At 44.0% G+C, this 18248-nt stretch overlaps 1 protein-coding gene across 2 annotated transcripts in view; it reads right to left on the bottom strand.

Moving 5' to 3' along the window:
- Positions 1 to 17334, bottom strand: part of LOC310793650 (protein AF-17-like) — a 33216-nt gene extending 15882 nt beyond the window's left edge. For both annotated transcript variants that reach the window (XM_083655496.1, XM_083655497.1), the window contains exons 1-14: positions 17109 to 17334; positions 15572 to 15651; positions 14983 to 15037; positions 13142 to 13251; positions 9234 to 9337; positions 7851 to 7944; positions 6363 to 6470; positions 6146 to 6232; positions 5267 to 5414; positions 3529 to 4335; positions 2543 to 2742; positions 1750 to 1867; positions 1456 to 1522; positions 748 to 896 (exon numbers count right to left, since the gene is read on the bottom strand). In XM_083655496.1, the coding sequence (XP_083511622.1) occupies positions 748 to 896; positions 1456 to 1522; positions 1750 to 1867; positions 2543 to 2742; positions 3529 to 4335; positions 5267 to 5414; positions 6146 to 6232; positions 6363 to 6470; positions 7851 to 7944; positions 9234 to 9337; positions 13142 to 13251; positions 14983 to 15037; positions 15572 to 15651; positions 17109 to 17217 (2236 nt within the window). In that variant the 5' untranslated portion in view covers positions 17218 to 17334. The remainder of the gene's footprint in view (positions 1 to 747; positions 897 to 1455; positions 1523 to 1749; positions 1868 to 2542; positions 2743 to 3528; positions 4336 to 5266; positions 5415 to 6145; positions 6233 to 6362; positions 6471 to 7850; positions 7945 to 9233; positions 9338 to 13141; positions 13252 to 14982; positions 15038 to 15571; positions 15652 to 17108) is intronic.
- Positions 17335 to 18248: the final 914 nt, after the last annotated feature.

Here is an 18248-nt window from a genome sequence, read left to right as displayed (position 1 = left end):
TACTGTCATGGAGGAGTAAATAAACCAGAAAATATTCACATGTAAGGAGCTGGAATCAGAGAATTTAGACTTTTTTCTAAAAGACTACTCAAACCAATTAATCGATTATCAAAATAGTATAGTATTTAATAGTCGGTGATTAATCAATACATTTTTGCAGCTCTAATCCAGTTGCAAAGAGCATAGGTGAACATACACAGAATAATATGCAGATTTTCTTCATTTTATGTGGCAAACTAGCTAATAATCAAGACAATTCTGGACTTATTCTAAAACCAATATACATCATTACCTCCGCAAGCGAAGTTGGACAGGAGGTCATGTTTTCACCCATTTGTCTGTTTGTTTGTCTGCAGGATATCTCAAAAAGTTATGAACGGATTTCGAAATTTGCACGTAACTTCATAGAACAGCAGATCAAGGGGCAATGACTGTGGTCTATTGCAAAATGGCGCCTAACTTCCAACTGGATTCACATAACCCCACAAAACTTTGTAGAAAGTATGGCCTCAAGTGCCCTCTAGTATTACGTTATGTTTCTCTAAGTTACTCATAGAATCTGTTGTGTCTATGTGTAGCGTCCTGACTAGGCTTCGTTTAGTGTCTTGTATCATTTATGGCATTTCAGTTATAAAATAATTTCCCACAGTGGAATCGATTTGCAGTAATACTCCCACTACTGCTATGACTAAATCATGCAGCCTGGACGGAACTTAGTGTGAACAGAAAATGTCCATGCTCACGCACTGTTGACTCCCATCTCTCCGTTGCTGTGTTTCTCCAGCAGGAGCTCAATGTGGGAGCTGGAAGGAGGGACGTTCTCCGGACGCGCTCTAACACCAGGGCCCAGCCCGTCTCTCTGGTCAAACAGGAGAGGAAGACAGCTCATGGGAGACCTGGGTGTGGAGGAGGGGAGAAACAATAGGGAGGAAGAAAGTAGTAAATAGTCATTGCTCAGAGCCAGGGTGGGGAAATGACACAGTCATCAGATCCTGCAAACTGTGGCTGGCTGGAAAGTTTTTCTAATCTACCACTTTCGGCACATAACCAGCCATCACCCTTTGATCATTTCTCTGGACTGTTACTAAAATAGAAAAATAACTACTTACTCTTGGAATCCACCAGCTCATGCGAGCTGGCCCAACTAACATTACGGCTAGTACAGGGAAAGTCGAGCAAAAAATGATGATTCAATTGAAATGGTAGCAGGTGTAGATGAGTGGTTAGCAAGCCGAGACCTTATAATCGAAATTGCAGATGTCTGATCTCCACACTAACCAATGTGTTCAGTCATGAGTCCTGTTGAAGTGCCCTTCACTGGCCGTCTAGTGCTCACTCATAAATTCGTACTGGAAAAGAGCCCCTAAAGTGATTCAGCTTAGCGTAAAAACCGTCTAGTGTAAACGTTAAAAGCTGCCCTGTCACAGGACAAAAAGAGTAAAGGAGGAGACGTACTGTGAGGAAAGGCTCTCTCTCGGTGAGTTCCCCTGACACGGGAAGCGACAGTCGTCCAGGTCGGACTCTGACAAGGGAAAGAAAGAGTCATGACATCTGAATTTAGCTATGCAAATGTGTAATTTGTTTACTGACTGGCAGCGCTTTTGTCATTTAAAAATAAGGTCTACTGTGCTATATGAAGACATTTATGTTAGGATCCAGAAAGAAATTGTGTAGCAAATCTGCCATTTTTGAATGATATTTTGTTAATAGTTTCTTTTTGTAGCCACACACACACACACACACACTTACCTGGCAGTGAGGTCTGGGCTTGGCTCAGTAGTGGTGGCAGTGTGGGAGCTGTGGAGAGACAGCTGGCGAAAGGCTGAGTGGAAGTCAGACTATAGGAAGTACTGGAACCTGGGTGGACCTATGAGACAGGGAACAACCTCATCTTAAAATCATCTGGATTATGTGGAGTGGACACTGCTATGAAAATCCCTGCTCTTCATCCAGTGTACATAGTCGGTAATTAGAAAATAATATATATTATTACTACAGGCATATTATGAAGGGCTTCGTTTTAAAACTGATATGCACCATCACTGGAAGAAGGCAGACTTCAGGCACTCATTCATGAGCAGGAACAGGAGATACTGGTATTTCCGTTAAAAAGCCTTTAGTATATCATGGCTAGTTGTAAAAAAAAAACATTAAAACCCCGGTTTTTAAGCGGTTTTGACCGTTTAGGTCTTCATTAGGGTATAGTAAAGGTCTTCATCAGGGTATAGTAAAACAGGGAATGATCATCAGACACTATATAAACCTGGCTGGGGGTGTCACCCAATACAAATTGATGAGTGAATACAGGTGCAATGGATCACAATTGAGAAGCTCTCCCAATGATGACACACCTCCCAAAGCAACAGGCACCCTGCACAGAAAAAAATATAATATATATATAACAAATAAACAGACAAATTAATAAGAAACTTCTTAGACAAGACAACTTCTTGAAAAGCGGCTTATTCATTTGTCTGATTATTTGTTAGTCTGTGTATATTTTATTTGTAATCTGTATGTATTTTCTGTGTTTTTAGAGTACCTGTGTGTTTGAGACAACGTTGACTGAAGGAAGAGAGAGTGTGGAAACGTGGGATGAAAGCAGTCCTGAGGAGAGAGGGGTACTACACATGCCCCCTCCTAGGGATAAGGAGGGGCTACACACCCCTCCACCCAGGGACAGAGGAGTACTGCAAACACCCCCACCCAGTGTGAGAGGGTCCTTGAGACTGGAGTAGATGCCTGAGAGAGCAAGGCAGAGATAAAGAGAATGAGGACAGGGAGAGTACTGTTTCATCACACAAGTCTTTCATATACGTAGGACTCAAAAACACAAGTACGCATGCACACACATAAGCCAACAAAACACACACACACACACACACGCACGCACATGCACACACACACGCACGCACGCACACACACACGCACGCACGCACGAAAACACACACACACACACACACACACACACACACACACACACACACAGACGCACGCACACAGACGCACGCACACAGACGCACGCACGCACACACACACAAACAGGAGAACCAATCTCCAACTGGGGCAGGAAATCTACCATTGACGTACATGTGCACATAAAAACCACTATCTACAATATTATCTCTGCCTCGGCTCCGGGGTGATTTAATAAATGCTGAGACTGATTTGCACAATACTCTATGAATTACATAACCACTTGAGTGAAAAACAGTCAATTGAAAAACAACCTGTACATGAAACATGAAACACATGAAACATTATCTTTACATTATCTTTGCATCAGCTTGGCTATTAATTTCAATGGATTGTTCAACTGAAATGTGTGGTGCTGACTGATATACAGATAAACTGTGGTGCTGACTTGTTGTGTTTGTAATGGAAACAGTTTGATCTCTATACAGTCAAACAGCAAAGTGCAAACAGATAGTAACGCAGTCACGTTTTTTTTCCCCACACACTTCCGTGCAGCAGTGTGTGAGCAAACAGGAAGCTAGAGGGCTACCACACACCCACACCTAGACTCACCCGAGCCGAGCAGCGAGTTGCCACCCGAGCCGAGCAGTGAGTTGCCACGACTTGTGGAAAAACTGCCAGCAGAGGAAGAAGAGAAAGAGGAAGAGGTGGTGGTGGGAGGCAGAGCGGAGGGGAAGGCAGGGTGGGGGATGGAAGATGGGCCGGCATAGAGCGAGGAGGTTAAGGCTGGAGGAGCAGACGCTGCTGTGTGGTGGTGGTGGTGTTCCTCTTCCCTCCTCTCCCGGTTCTTGCTCCCCCGCGGGCGCCCCGGCCCGTGGCGGCTCTTCTTGTTGCCACGGTGCCGCCTCTCTCGAGGTAGCGGCGGCGGGGGTGTGGCTTTGTCCTCTGGGTCCGCCTCCTCCAGGATAGGGGGAGTGGTCAAGAGAGAGGGTTTACAGAGGGACTTGGAGGGTTTGTACTCCCCCGAGGAGGAGATCTTGCGGATCTTGCTGCTGCTGCCCAGACCTGAGGAGGAGGTGATGCGCATGATGGAGCCGAAGGTGGAGATGGTGACCTTGGTCTCGAAAGGGCTACCGTTGCCCTCCGGCCTGTCGTGAACCTGTGACGCTGCGAGGGGGCCATCGGCGGGGGTCAGCGCCGGTGGCTTGTGGTATTTACTGTCCTCTTCTTCCTCCTCCTCTTCCTCCTCTTTCTCCTCTTGCTTTTCGTCCTCCTCCTCCTGGACAGCTGTCCTCCTGTGGCGCTCCTTGCGGTCCTCGCCGCTGTGGTTGTCGCCGCCGCCGCCTCGGTCATGGTCTCGCTCCGTGCGGGAGGAGGAAGATAACTGGTGGAAGTCCTGAGCTGAAGACAGTGAGCCACCTCCAAGAAAAACACATTTAATTTACAGTCAAACACAGAGAAGAAAAACAAACTCAAACCCCTAGATGCAGTGATTCCTAAAGTGTGGGCCGCGAATGGTGTCAACACTCCCGATTTTCTTGAGAGAAAATAAATTCACAAGAAGAAAAGTGCTCCGGAACGAAGTAACGTGCCACAGAAGCAACACAGACCTTTTCTGGAAGCGCACACAGAAGTGACAGAACAGGTCAGTTAGCAGGCTATCCAGGCTGGGAGCAAACAGTGGAGCGACAAAGTTAACAATGAAATGGGTCAGCTATTGAGCACAAACAACAGATGCATTTCAGCACACAGCCATCATCAGCTGTTAACGAGCGGCTAACATTACATTATGTACCTTATGGGAATTAAAAGCTAGTCAGTGATACTGACCGTCTTCAGAGATATGCAGTCTACCCAACTAGCTAACTACCCATTATACAGTCTCTACGGCTGCAAAAAGAAGTTATGACATCACTGATGCTCCCTTTTATAATAAGATAGTGTCTAACACAGCGGTTCCCAACATATTTCAACTCCGGGCCCACTTGAAAATCTCAAAAACCTTTCGTGACCTGTCTCCAACCCCGTAAAAAAATGGAGGCCAAATAAAATAAATAATAATAATAATAAAATTTAAATAATGCTTTCTCAGAGCACTTTTTATTTTTCACTAACACAGCATCTGAAACATGTTGCATTTTCAGTGTTACATGAGCACGTTTTTTGTTTTGTTTAATGTAAGAAAATAAAAAATAAGAATAAATGGCGGCCCACTTGCAATACGGCCCACAGGTTGGGAATTGCTGGTCTAACAGGTTTGGCTTTGGTAGCTCTACATCCCTAACACAAATGTATCTGTGGAGTGCCTCAAGGTTAAATTCTGGGTGCCATTTCATTTTTCATTTGGTACCTGTGTTGAACGGACTAGAGGAGCAGGAGGAGGAGGAGCAGCTCTTGCCAGTGCTTCCTGTCTTCTTACTGTGATGACCAAGGCTGTGAGAGCTCAGCTTCTTGGGCTTCCCTTCACCCTCCTTACTACTGTGGTGACTGGAGGAGAGCTGCATCAACACAGACAGGTCGTAAGAACCACCGGTTAGACTTCAGGATTAGTTAGATTCCTGATTATATACTTTTGCCAAGTCTTTTCGTGCATTCCTTTATAACTGGGGACTGGTAATCTTACGACTTCAAAGGTTATGAGCTGGGCGGTGACGTCATCAGAGCTGGTATTTCCCATTCCAAACTCGTAGGCGCCTCAGCAGCTCCGACCTCAAAAATCCAAGATGGCTGCGCCGCGCAACAACAGTAGTAGTAATCGTAGTAATATTGTTTAACACTTCTGTTTTGTTTGTGTCTCATTAAATCAGCTGTACACACAGCACTGCCTAACTTATATCTGTGTGGACATGAGGCTGCAGTGTTTGTATGCGCAAAATGCCGCGAAATGCCATGTTGTCAATTGTTATTGCTAACAATGGCTAGCCTGGCTAGCGACTGGATCTGACCAATGAACAGTGAACTTCCCAGCTCAAGTTTTCTGCAAATGGAACGCTAACAAAATGGATGTGATGTAATTTAGCCTCCACATCCCAGTTATTTTGCGATAAAGGAACGCACGATATACCCAATTGGTCAGCAGTTCCTACTGTCTTTGTCAGTGAACCTCGACATTACTTGTCCAAACAAAGTTTTATTTATGTAGTGACCGAAGTATTACTGCATTGAGATTTCTTGACATTTAAACTGTGGCCAGCATGTGTTGTCTCTCCTATCGGTTGGCAGTTCTTACCTTGTCTATACTGCTGGTCATTGAAGTGCCCAAGCTATCAGACAACTTCTTGTGACGCTCCTTTTGCCGCATCTTGTCCTTATGACTCTGAAAAGACAGAGGTACATATATAGAGGACAGAGGTCTGTCATATCAGGAGCGAGATGTGAGGCTTTAAGGCTTAACTTAATCACTCTAACTAACAAACACACACACACACAGGAACATAAGTGCTTACCTTCCTCGGTCTGTGGTGGTGGTGTTTGTCCTGCGAAGGAGAGCTGGGGCGCCCCCTGGAGAGGGCGAAGGAACTACCTGTATGATCGCTGGAGCGCAACTTCTTCTGCTGTAGTAAAAAGTAAAAAGTAAAAAGAAGAAGGGAAGAAAGTGTCTCAAAACCACAAAAAGACTTTAACAGCTAGTGGGAAAACTGGGTTTGGGCAGCATGTACAGAGCTGTTTTCAAATTATGCTTAAATGCTCCGTGAAATTGAGTTCATTTCATGACATGTGGCTCTGATCAAAAGGACATATGGACAGGAGTTAGGCCAGCTGAACAGGTTTGTTGTATTGGTGCTAGCCTAATATTCAATGACACAAACTAACAATGTTTGAGGAGGTCGCAATAACAAACATACAAAGCAGTGATGAAATATGGCTATAGCACTACACTTACTGTAACCAATGTGTTTTTTTTTGGCTAGCATGCTAATCTGTGGCAAATAGGACAAACAGAATTTACCTTTGAAATGAGCGCCCAGCACAGCACTTCAAGCTTGCTAAGAGATGTCAATCTCTATGATACAATGATACACGGCCCCTGGGTGTGGTGGTTGGTTAACAGTAAAACACTTCACAGTGCATTTACAGGAAGAGTGTAAGTGAGAATTTTCTGTCACGCCTATTTTCTAAGCCTCTATCATCTCATTGGCTGCCTTAGTTACATCACTTAATTGTATCAAAAACAACATCAACATTCTTTAGTGTACTGTACAGGTCCTTACACATCAAGAGCGATGCGAATATACGGCACGAAATTGCGATGCGAGTTTTGACCCACCTGTCAATCACAGCCACAGATGTGTACACGTCGGAAGCGAATTTCTGAAAAATCGAGGGGGCAGGGCACTACAGCATACAACAGACCCAGGCAGCTGCAGCAGGCTCGATGCACAGAGAGCAAACAAGCTAGAATAGGCTATCTGATGCCCACCAGCAGTAAATCAAGACCAGCAAGAAGGTGTAGGGTCTGCGCACGCAGGGGCCAGCGCTGCTGGTTGCAGCTAAAAAATATTATTTGGCCAAACAAAATTCCTTTGTTTTCACTCTTTTATTGAAGGAAATTATTTTTGAGGTGTCATTACATCAGAAAATATTAGCAATGAGTCAATGATGTGCTTGAAATGCTTCCTTTCACAAAAGGCTGAATATCTCAGGTTTCTAGAAAAAAATGGCTGTTTTTGGTCAAATCAAGCTATCTTCTCCGGCTCATAACTAAAGAACGGAAAATGGGATCAATAAACTTTTTTTTGCAGGTGATAGAAGAGAGTCTCCTCGTTATTTGTGCGTGTTCAGTGTTTACATACTAATTATTAAAGAAATTATATGACTGTTTTAAAATGCATTGCGGCCTATGTGGCACAGTACAGCACCTTTTGCCCAAGGGCCGTGGCACTCAAAGTGTTAAGAATGATGGTTTTCAGTCTCTAGAGCGCTACACATCTTACCATCTTGCTGTAATGGTGCTTGCAGTAGCCGCAGTATTTCACATTGTCAGCTTCTGGGCCTTCTTCCTCACACAGCAAACCAGCCATCTGAGCACTGAACAGAGGCACAGGGTCAGACAGGAAAGGGAGTTTCACACACACACACACACACACCCAGACGCACACACACAAACACATGCACACGCACACGCACGCACGCACGCACGCACGCACGCGCACACACACACACACACACACACACACACACACACACACACACACACACACACACAGACCCCAGCTGCAGTACACTTGACACTTGCAAGTCATCTGAGAGCTTTTGTCATTGATCATGGCAGGTTGGATTAAGTGACGGTTCTAGGCACACAAAAATCATCGCCATCTGATCTTGCAGACCTGATTTGGAGATGGTCAAGTTTTGTATTGCGATAGGAATTCTTTACAGTCTAGACACAATCCAGGTCGGATGAATGAAATGTAAAGAGATAGGCAGCAAGAGCTGAAAAAAGTAGTGCAGACACAGTCAAACAAGTACAGCTGTGGGAGATGGGATAATAATAATAATCATCATCATCATAATCATAATCATAATAATCATAATCATAATAACATGCATTTTCAAGTGTGGTCAGCAGCAGATCAACGGCAGGGCTTTATTAGGATAATAAAAAATGACAAGTGCATTTTTATTACATATTATATTCTGATGTGTGTTCTGAACAACAGGCCACTGTTTCACACAACAGAACGTTGTTTCACATAATCATACCACTCCTGACCATTTGGTGTATTGCTAATCAAATTAACTCACAACATCTTGTGCCAAAAAGACACTAGTCCTTGGTTACTGCAGATAAGCCTGCTGGCTGGACTATTTTTTTTTTTTAGCTGGAGCTTGTAAAAATTACCAGCTTTTAATAAAATAACTTACATCAATATTTTGTTTCAAATACTTTTTCACATTCAACACATTCCCCTGGAAGCTGACCAACAACCAGTCTGATCTGCTGGCCACTGAGCAGCCCCACTGGAACGGTTGTGGTTAAATGCCTTGCTCAAGGGCACCTCAGTGGTGATTGAAGCGATTACCTTCCGGTCAGAATCTTGCTTCTCTAACTTTTAGGCCACCACTGAATACTGTCTCTGTTAAGGAGCTGTGTAATAAGCAGAACGATGTACAGTCAAGACAATCATGAACTGTCTTGATTCACCATGTCAAAGCTTATTTTGTGATCATGACTGGCAGTATTCTTTACACAGTGTATCACTATGCTGCGCGCGCACGCACGCACACACGTGGGTCGCGCACGCGCACGCACACACGTACGCACACACGCGCACACACACACACACACACACACACACACACACCTAAATACTTACCAGGTGACATGGAAAGCTTGTCTGCAGCCTTGTCTGTTGCAAGTCATGCAGGCTCCGCAGGCAGCCTTGCTCTCCCTGCCATGGTCCTCACAGATATAGCATGTCTGATGGAAGGAAGAGATGGATTACAAAGGGATGCTCATCTCCTCTCATTAAGTATTAGGTGCTGTTATCTTGCTATGCGGGTGTGAGAAAGGTGTGCATGGTTGTGCAGTCTTTCCATTTGCAGTGTATGTGAGATCCTGTCATCCCTGTTCAACCAGTGGCACCGGGACAAACGCCTATGCATTCATTTTGTTTGGCAGTTATAGTGACTCTGATTGTAACTGTAGTGTGGGATGGGCAAAAGGCTGGTTGAGAAATAGAGAAAAATATGCCGCCACCAATGTCATGGCTCCAGAGGGATTCCCTGAGTACACATTCCTGACGCCCTCCCCTCATCATCGCAGGAGGAGCGTCATCATGGAGTCACACACCAAACCTGAATCTGGTTTGTTGTATCAATAAATGAGAACTGCACCATTCCCTTTGCTATGCTGTACTTCTCTCCATGCAGCGTGTATCATTAAAGAGAACACTGAATCAACTTGACTTGACTTGAGTGAAGGTGTAGCTAAAAATTATCATAGCGTAATCAAAGATGTTATGCTTGTCTGGGGATGGGTCTTTCAGACGAGACGTGTGGTTTGTGAGCACAACTCCTGACCAGATGTTTGGGGAACTTGTGAGAAAACAGGTGGAGTCCACACTGAATGGCATGTAGCTGCTGGCGTCCATGTTTCTAGGAGAGATCTTTTATACACAAGCCTCTATAAACTTCAGCCTTGTGTTGCATAGTTCAGGAAATCCTGCTACTGTTAAAATACAGGTTTCCTCTGTTTCCTCTGGCTGGCTACTTCGCTCGTTGTTTCTATTGGACACGTGAAGGTTTCAAAGCGCCAAAAGTTCAACTGGGTCGAACTTTGTGTGCAAGGACGCCGAGCTCAACGCAGCGAAAATGCGGCCAGGACTTTGGAAATTATGGTTTTAAAACACAAGGGTGGCGTTCTCGCATCCTATGGCAAAGTTGCGTAAAGTCTTCCCTGTCACTGATGTGTAACTAAATACACATACGCACAAGCGCACACAATCATACACACATAAGCAAACTCTCAGTGTACAATGCACACACGCACACGCACACGCACACACACACACACACACACACACACACACACACACACACACACACACTTCTCTCAGCCTCTCTCCAGTGAGCGGGGGCTGACTAGCGGGGTGCATTAGAGGCCTAGCAACAGGTGCTGGACAAAGGAACAGCAGCTCTTTACCTTCCTACTTCAGCGCTCTCTCTTTCACTTTTCCCCTACCCTTCCTCTGTCTCCTACTCCCCCCATCCTACCCCACTCTCTTCCCCTCTACCCTTCCTCTGTCTCCTACTCCCCCCATCCTACCCCACTCTCTTCCCCTCTACCCTTCCTCTGTCTCATGCTCCCCCCATCCTACCCCACTCTCTTCCCCTCTACCCTTCCTCTGTCTCCTACTCCCCCCATCCCACTCCACTCTCCTGCCCCGGCAAGACGTCAGCGATGTAATGAAAGGCTGGAGAAATAACCATCTGGGTATGTCAAAGGAAAAGTGGCTTCTCAAGTTTTCACTGTCCATTGTAACGCTGTCTCGGAATGCAGGCAGCAAATCTGGATGAATGGCTCTGACAGGGTAAAGCTGCATGCAATTTACTGTAGCTGACACAGTAACATGAGACCAGGCACTCAAGACACTCACATATGTACATTTATGTGCAGACAGACAGACACGCACGCACGTGTGCGCACGCGCACGCACACACACACACGCAGCATCTCAGTAACTGGCCGTTCACTCTGATACAGATGTAATCCAGTGATATCAGGTTTTCATTGAAAAAGTCTGTCTAAGTGCGTGTTGAGTATCGATTTCTTTGTAATGTGCATCCCACAAAAAGGCCGTCGCCTCTAAAAGCACTGGCGAACGCTGGATAGCATTCACTGCCTCTATCTCTGACACACGCTACCAACTAGCAAGGGTGCACAGAAAGGAAACAGGGTGGAGGGCTTTGGTTACACCTTACAGACAGCTGATCTATGCTAAAGCTATAATGGCTAGTCTGCAGTTAAACAGGCAGCTTAAAAAAAATAAAAATAAAAAAAATAAAAAAATAAAACAGAATATTTCAGAGCCTGCATCTTGGAATATCAAAGCATGAGTGTATGTAAGGATGTGTTTTGCCTCTTTCCCACTGTCTCTCTGCTTCTTCTATGATGGATTTCTCCTTGTATGATTGTTTTTTGTTTTATTTTTTTAATAGAGCAGTACACAAACAAGACAAAACAAACAGGCTCAGGCACAGGAAAAGAACAGAAAGAAAAAACATACAAACATCATCAACATTCAATATTACAACATGGTGCTACCTACCAGCCACATAAGGCACATACAGTATGTGCTCCTTGTATGATTGTTGAACATCAGTGTGAAATGACGAGTCTAGAAAGAAGCCCGTTCTCTGATACTGAGGGGCTGACTTCAAAACATCTGCACTCAAACTCCATTCTAGCAACGCCGCAAACTTCTTAACATGTCAAAATGGGTGCAGAATGCAATGTACTCCACAATTAGTTTTTTTTTAAATAGTGTTAAAGAGTAATACGGCGTATTTTTCCTTGAAAGCGATTCTGATCAAAGACATTTCATTTGTTTTGACGTGTGACGTGAACAGTAAAGAGTAGGGGTGTCACGATACACTCAGTTCACGATACGATACGTATCACGATACTGGGTTCACGATAACGATACGATACGATACGATTTTAACAATATTTTTTTAAACTTGAATAATGACAATATATGACTGGAAAAGTAGTATTTTATTTGAAATGCACAAATACAAAACATGCTGTTGTGGGAAATTGTTATTACAATAACAACTAGAAAAAACATGAGATTGGAGATAAGGCTTATCTTGAAATAGAATGAGTTACACCGTCACTTAGATTTACTTTGAACTAAAAGGTTTCTCAGCAGTATAAATTCTCATTATGCATCTTCAGTTTTTCTTCAAACTCAAACAACAAGACTTTTCTTAGTCTATTTTTTATGCATCTTCAGTTTTTCCTGTCAAGTAAACAGTTTTGCCAGAAACTCAATTGAATGGTTTCTCTCCTGTATAACTTCTCATGTGTCTCTTCAGAGACTTGTTCAACTGAACTACTTTCCACACATTGAACTTCAACAAACAAGTACGTTTATTTGTCTACTTTTGAAAAAAAAAAAAAAAAAAAAAAAAAAAAAAAAAAAAAATTTCACGATATGAGATTTCATCTCAACGATACATATCGTGACGTTTTACTATCGCGAAATTTCGTGGGACGATATATTGTGACACCCCTAGTAAAGAGCCTAGAGGAAGTGCTATAGTATGTTAGGGGCATTGACCATCTAAAAATATGGACAAAGTCAGCGTGACGTTTTTTAAGCCTAGTGTGGCCGTACACATATTCATACCGAACTGTTTATGCTTTAGGTTCAATACGCATTGCGTACAACAAGTCTTTCACTACTGAACTGTGCAAGTCTTCTACAAGGATATCATGGGAAACTAAAACTGAGACGAAAAAGATGAAAGGTGTTCAAAAACATTGTTGTAAATTTAAAAACAAACGACTGTGAAAATAATTAAATAAATAAGTAAAATAAATTAAATATAAAAAAAAACAATGACATTTCTCTGGCATATCGACTTTTTTTTTTTGCTGTATCGAAAACATACAGAACAGTGACACACCACTCTGTCGTATCGAACCGAACCTGTACCATGACTTTTGTGAAGCGTTCCACCCCTAATGCGTGTGTGTGTGTGTGTGTGTCTGTACCTTGATGTATCGGTCATGGGGAACGTACTGCAGGACGATGGGCTCCATCGTGAGGACGTTGGCAAACTGCACCTCAGGGATGTAGAGCGCACACACAACGTGGGCCCAGCCTGAAGGAGACACCAGTGGCGGTTAACAGAGAAACATGCTCCGGTAGCCACGTGCACAAATATGCAAACGCACACAAAGATCCCAAATCTTAGGACCACTGATGAATAATGTTGTAATAGAGCTCAACTGTCACGTGACTTTTTCGTGACGTCATTGCCCCGGAAGTAAGTTCCCCATTCATTTTCTCCATAGACATTTAGAAAAGTCCTTATATCACGAGTTTTAAGGCTGGAACCAAGCCAACCCGTGACCTACTGAATCGTTCGATCCCCCCCCCCTGTTGTTATTTTTTGTTCTTGCTCAAACCAAATGTTTTATGGTCACTCACGATTCAGTAGGTCACGGGGTTGGCTTGGTTCTAGAGCTGTCATTTTTTTATCGAAATTCGAATGTAACTTCGAATGTGGGGGAGGGGGGGACGTACGCTATGTAATTGACCCATCCGAATTAAAATAATAATAATAATATTGTTTTTTTTGCGGCGGGGGGATTTTTTTAAAATGTAATTCATTGATGATCCAGCAGAGGGTGCACCACTGTAGCATTTCCTTGCGCTGGGCCAAATCCGACAACAACAAAGCCAGGTGCGGACAATCACAACACTAGCCAGCTGGTCGTTAAGGCATCAAAGAGAAAAGACCTCCATAATGTAATTTTTATGTGGCTGCAGGGCAGAGAGGGTGGGGGGGGGGGGGGGGGGCGGAATTAACCAATTAACTTTGGATATATTCGAACAAATTGAGGGGCAGTTAAAGTTCGTTCAAACTTTATTTTTGGAAAAAGTGACAGGTTCCAGCCTTAAAACCTGTTATAAGGATTTTTCAAAATGTCTATGGAGTAAATGAATGGGGAACTTACTTCCTTAACTTACTAAAGTTTACTAAGTTTGCCGTCAGTTGATTAAGTGTTCACTTCAATGATACACGCTGCATGGAGAGAAGTGCATCATAGCAAAGCAAACGGTGCCGTCCTCTGACCAGAGTCAGAGTAACCAGGCTCTATCTTATATCTCCTAGTCTCATGATAAGGGGGTACAATAGGATCTTGTCTATGTCCGTCCATATGGAAAGCATAGGTAATTAATACTGAGTTTCACTCCCTTTATGCACAATCTGTCTCAGCTGTCACAAGGTTGAAAGGAAGTACTTGTTGAACCCGTCTCCTTTCCTTCATCTCCATCTCCTCTTTATGAATGAAGTGCACTTTTCACCGATTCAAGTCGGCCGTCTAATTCACGGAGAGACCTGTTCGTAACATGTGACCTGCTCTATCAAAATCTGCCCGGAAACACATTTTGGCTTTTATACGCTGCTGGAAAGAGGAGAATGTAAGCTTTCTGGTGATATCAACATTATCTTTGTACTCCAAAGACTGAGTGAGATACACCCCCTTTATGTCTTGACTGTTTCCAAACTATATTTATCATTCAAATTTCACAATATTCACACAGAATGAAAGCCAAGGCGTTATTCTGCTAAATCTGGTGAAATTCCAAAACAGCCAAAATCAATATTTTCTCATAAAATCACGTTTCTACACAAAAGGGCCAGTGCAACATCAGACTGATTTTGTCAGAGCAGGTCTCATATTTTATACTCTCCCTGCACAATGCATACAAAATATATGGAGAAGTAGAGATGTTGGAAGATACGTGAGATTGGGGAAGTGAGACGAAGACAGAAAGAGAGGAGGGGTAGTGGACGGAGTGAAAAAGGGGGCAGCGTGTTTACTTCCACTGTCTGTCCTCTTGAGGGCACCATCTTTGTGGGGGCACAGCTCGCATCTCTGGGGCAGGAGAGAGAGAGCAGAGAGCATGTTGTGAGTTTGAACCACTGTTGTAGTCAAGTGACTGTCACTATATCTCAAGTCCGAGTCGAGTGTTTGAGTCCCCAGTGTTCAAGTCCAAGTCCAAGTCTGAGTCACCACAGTCTGAGTTGAGTCCTCATTACCTGAGTCAGAGTCCGTAGCTACTGAACATGAGTGTGAATCTGCATGTAGGTGGAACACATGTGCCTACCCTTCCACAAAATTGAATAATGTCAAGGTATTGATATAGCTATCAATACCTTATGCCAAATGATTAGGGCCTATTACAACAAGAACTAACAAAAACCAAAAACACACGTCTGAGTCCTCGTCTCCAACTTCCGATTTGGAATGCATGAATGCCCGAGTCCTTGTCCGAGTCCGAGGCATCAGTGCTCAAGTCGTGTCACGAGTCCAGAGAATTAGTCCAGGACTCGGACTTGAGCTTGAACAAACAGCAACATCAGCACCATCAGAGTAATGGCATGATATGTGGGAGCAGGTTTTACTCACCACGCGCGCCGCCCGCTCCTGTGACTCACACTTCCGACAGAACCACGGCCCAGTGGGCACCTGGACGATGCCGTAGCATGCTGGGACACACACACACACACACACACACACACACACACACACACACACACACAACACACACACATTGCAGGTAAATATCATAATAATACCTCAAGGTTCCAATGAGTTTACTACATACACATTGATATGTTTAGGTTTATTTGCAGTATACTGTATCACCCGTTCTACTATGAATCATATGCATTCCCCCAGTTTGAGCCCATCTTTCGCTCTCTCACCATCCTTTTCTCTCTGGGATGTGCGTGCCACAACTACGTGCAGAGTCAGACTTACAAAAGAAATGCTAATAAACAGCTTAAATTTGAGAAAATAGAAAGAATCTTTGCCAGTCCCTTTCTATGTCAATGCCCATGTGCAGTTTCAGATACCCATTGAGGAGAAAAATGGATGCAGATGGACAGTTTTCCTAGCCTGGTTAACCATCCGCTCATGTGAATCAAGAATCAGGATGGTTTTAACCAGGCTACACTACACTTTTCCTTCTTCCTTTATAGTAGGATTGTATTCTATGCTTTGTTATACGTCTTATATTGTGCTGTCCTGTCTGTCTCTAACTTTCTCTACTTCTGTGATCTTGGCCAAGTTTCCATTGAAAAGGAGTTTTGTAATCTCAGTGAGAATGGCCGAATACAATTGTTCAACACAAAAGTTAAAGTATACCACATCACAATGAGCAGAGTGCATGAAGACAGCTCACAAGTGTTAACGTCACTGCAATCTACCCATACTGCCTCTCTCCAAACACTCTTATTCAAAGTGTCTTCTAGCGTGGTGAAGACACTTGATGATTTCAAACCTCTGACTTTTATAGGGACAAAAATATCTGCTTCAAACATGGCAGAGAGGAGGGAAGAGTTAAGTCAGGCCGGCAAAAACTAGAGCAGCTCCAGACTGAGGTAGTCTATAGGAACAGCCATGGGAGCTTTTTTCTCCTTTATTTGCCAGTCCAGAAATATGATCCTGTAATAGCTGCCTTTTGCAGTGCAACCCAGCAACAACAAAGCATGTGGACACACACACAAGGTAACAATCTATCCAAAACGGTTCGGTGAGGCCCGCTTTGGATACATTACCTTGTGTGTGTAGTTTGTCGCAAAACGCCTCTCGTCTCGCGCAGTAGGCTACAGTGTCGCCACTTTGAACCCAAAGGGCCACGGATCCGAACCGGACCTGCTAGGCGCCATCATCAGGCCCGGTGTCAGCCCGCTTTTGCCCCCCCCCCCTGTCGGTGTCGGCCTGCCTGCCTGTCTGTCTAGAATCGTGTCAGCGTGAAAAGGCAACAAGAAACAACAAACACCCCCCAACCCCTCCCACACACATAAACAGACACACGCACGCACGTAGGCAGCGACCTACCTCCACACCTCCCCTACTATACTGTACGCCTACCACTACACTACCCATCCTCCACTGTAGCTGTAGGCTATTATTACATGGTAATAGCGGTATAGGTTACCTTGGTGCACGGCGACGCTGCAGCCGTGTCCATCACAGTAGACCAGCGGGTTCTCAGCCCAGCCTCGCTCGTCTGAACACACGCAGCAGCCTCCGACCATTTCCCGCATGCTGCTCCCATATGAAGAAATGGATTTTCCACCTCCGCTAGGCGCCGACTCTCACACCTCGCCCGGGGCTGTCAAGTGCTCCCTGTCTCGGACGCCGTGTCGAGCATAGTCGCGAAGCCGTTTTGTCGCGCAATTTAGCGCAAGGTTGGAGAGAAATGAAATCTCAGCGTGGGGTTTGTGTGTGCTCACTACTACTGCTGCTGCTGCTGCTGCTACGTTTTTCCGTGATGTCCTCCCCGTCCCCATACAGCCGATGCAGTGCGCATGCTCATATCTGCTTCTGCACACAAAAATAAAATTACATACAAATATGCATATAAAAAACTAAAGGACCAGGAAAATAAATACTAATAACATAAATAAGCAAACAAACAATATAAGTCCCACTGCAAAGGTGGCAAGACAGTATTTTCTTTTAAAAAGATAAGTTCCCAATGTTCAGTTCCTATAATGACATCGCATCATCGGTGGATAAACGTCCACCGCACAAGTCTTTCATGCGGGATTGTTTATGAATTAGATTAGTAGAACATGTGGATGAGTCAGTCAAAACCGCTGGCTGCACTGCACTCTCTCCCTCTAGAGCAAATTAGTCGAATAGCGCCATCTTCTGAGCAACCACGGGACACCACCTGACCAAGAATTACAAATTGTTTCACCATGGTGCATGTCATATCCTGTCCTGGAAATGAAAAACATCCAGCAGATATATATATATTTTTTGCAACACACAGTTCACTCGTTCATTTCTTTTTGATCCCATTCCCTTTGAATGACAAACTTGTCTCTTGTACATTTGGATTTAATATCCTTCCTCTATTGGTAGACTAAACTCACCACAGCCACAATGCAACACAAATTGCTGTTTGTCAGGAAGTCCAACAGCCCTATATTGTACTTGAAATACTGCATTTATTTTTGTGTTTTCTCGTTTTTTTTATTACTATAACTTCTTCTGTCTTGGTTGTTCTTATGCTCTGTGTAGTGTTGTTGTTGCAGTTAAAACACTAACGTTTTTTGTTTCATTTTGG

The sequence above is a fragment of the Poromitra crassiceps genome, assembly GCF_964638095.1.
Source record: "Poromitra crassiceps genome assembly, chromosome: 19".
NCBI lineage: Eukaryota > Metazoa > Chordata > Actinopteri > Beryciformes > Melamphaidae > Poromitra > Poromitra crassiceps.
The sequence above is the reverse complement of the archived record's forward strand: the minus strand, read 5'-3'. Positions and strand labels throughout refer to the sequence as shown.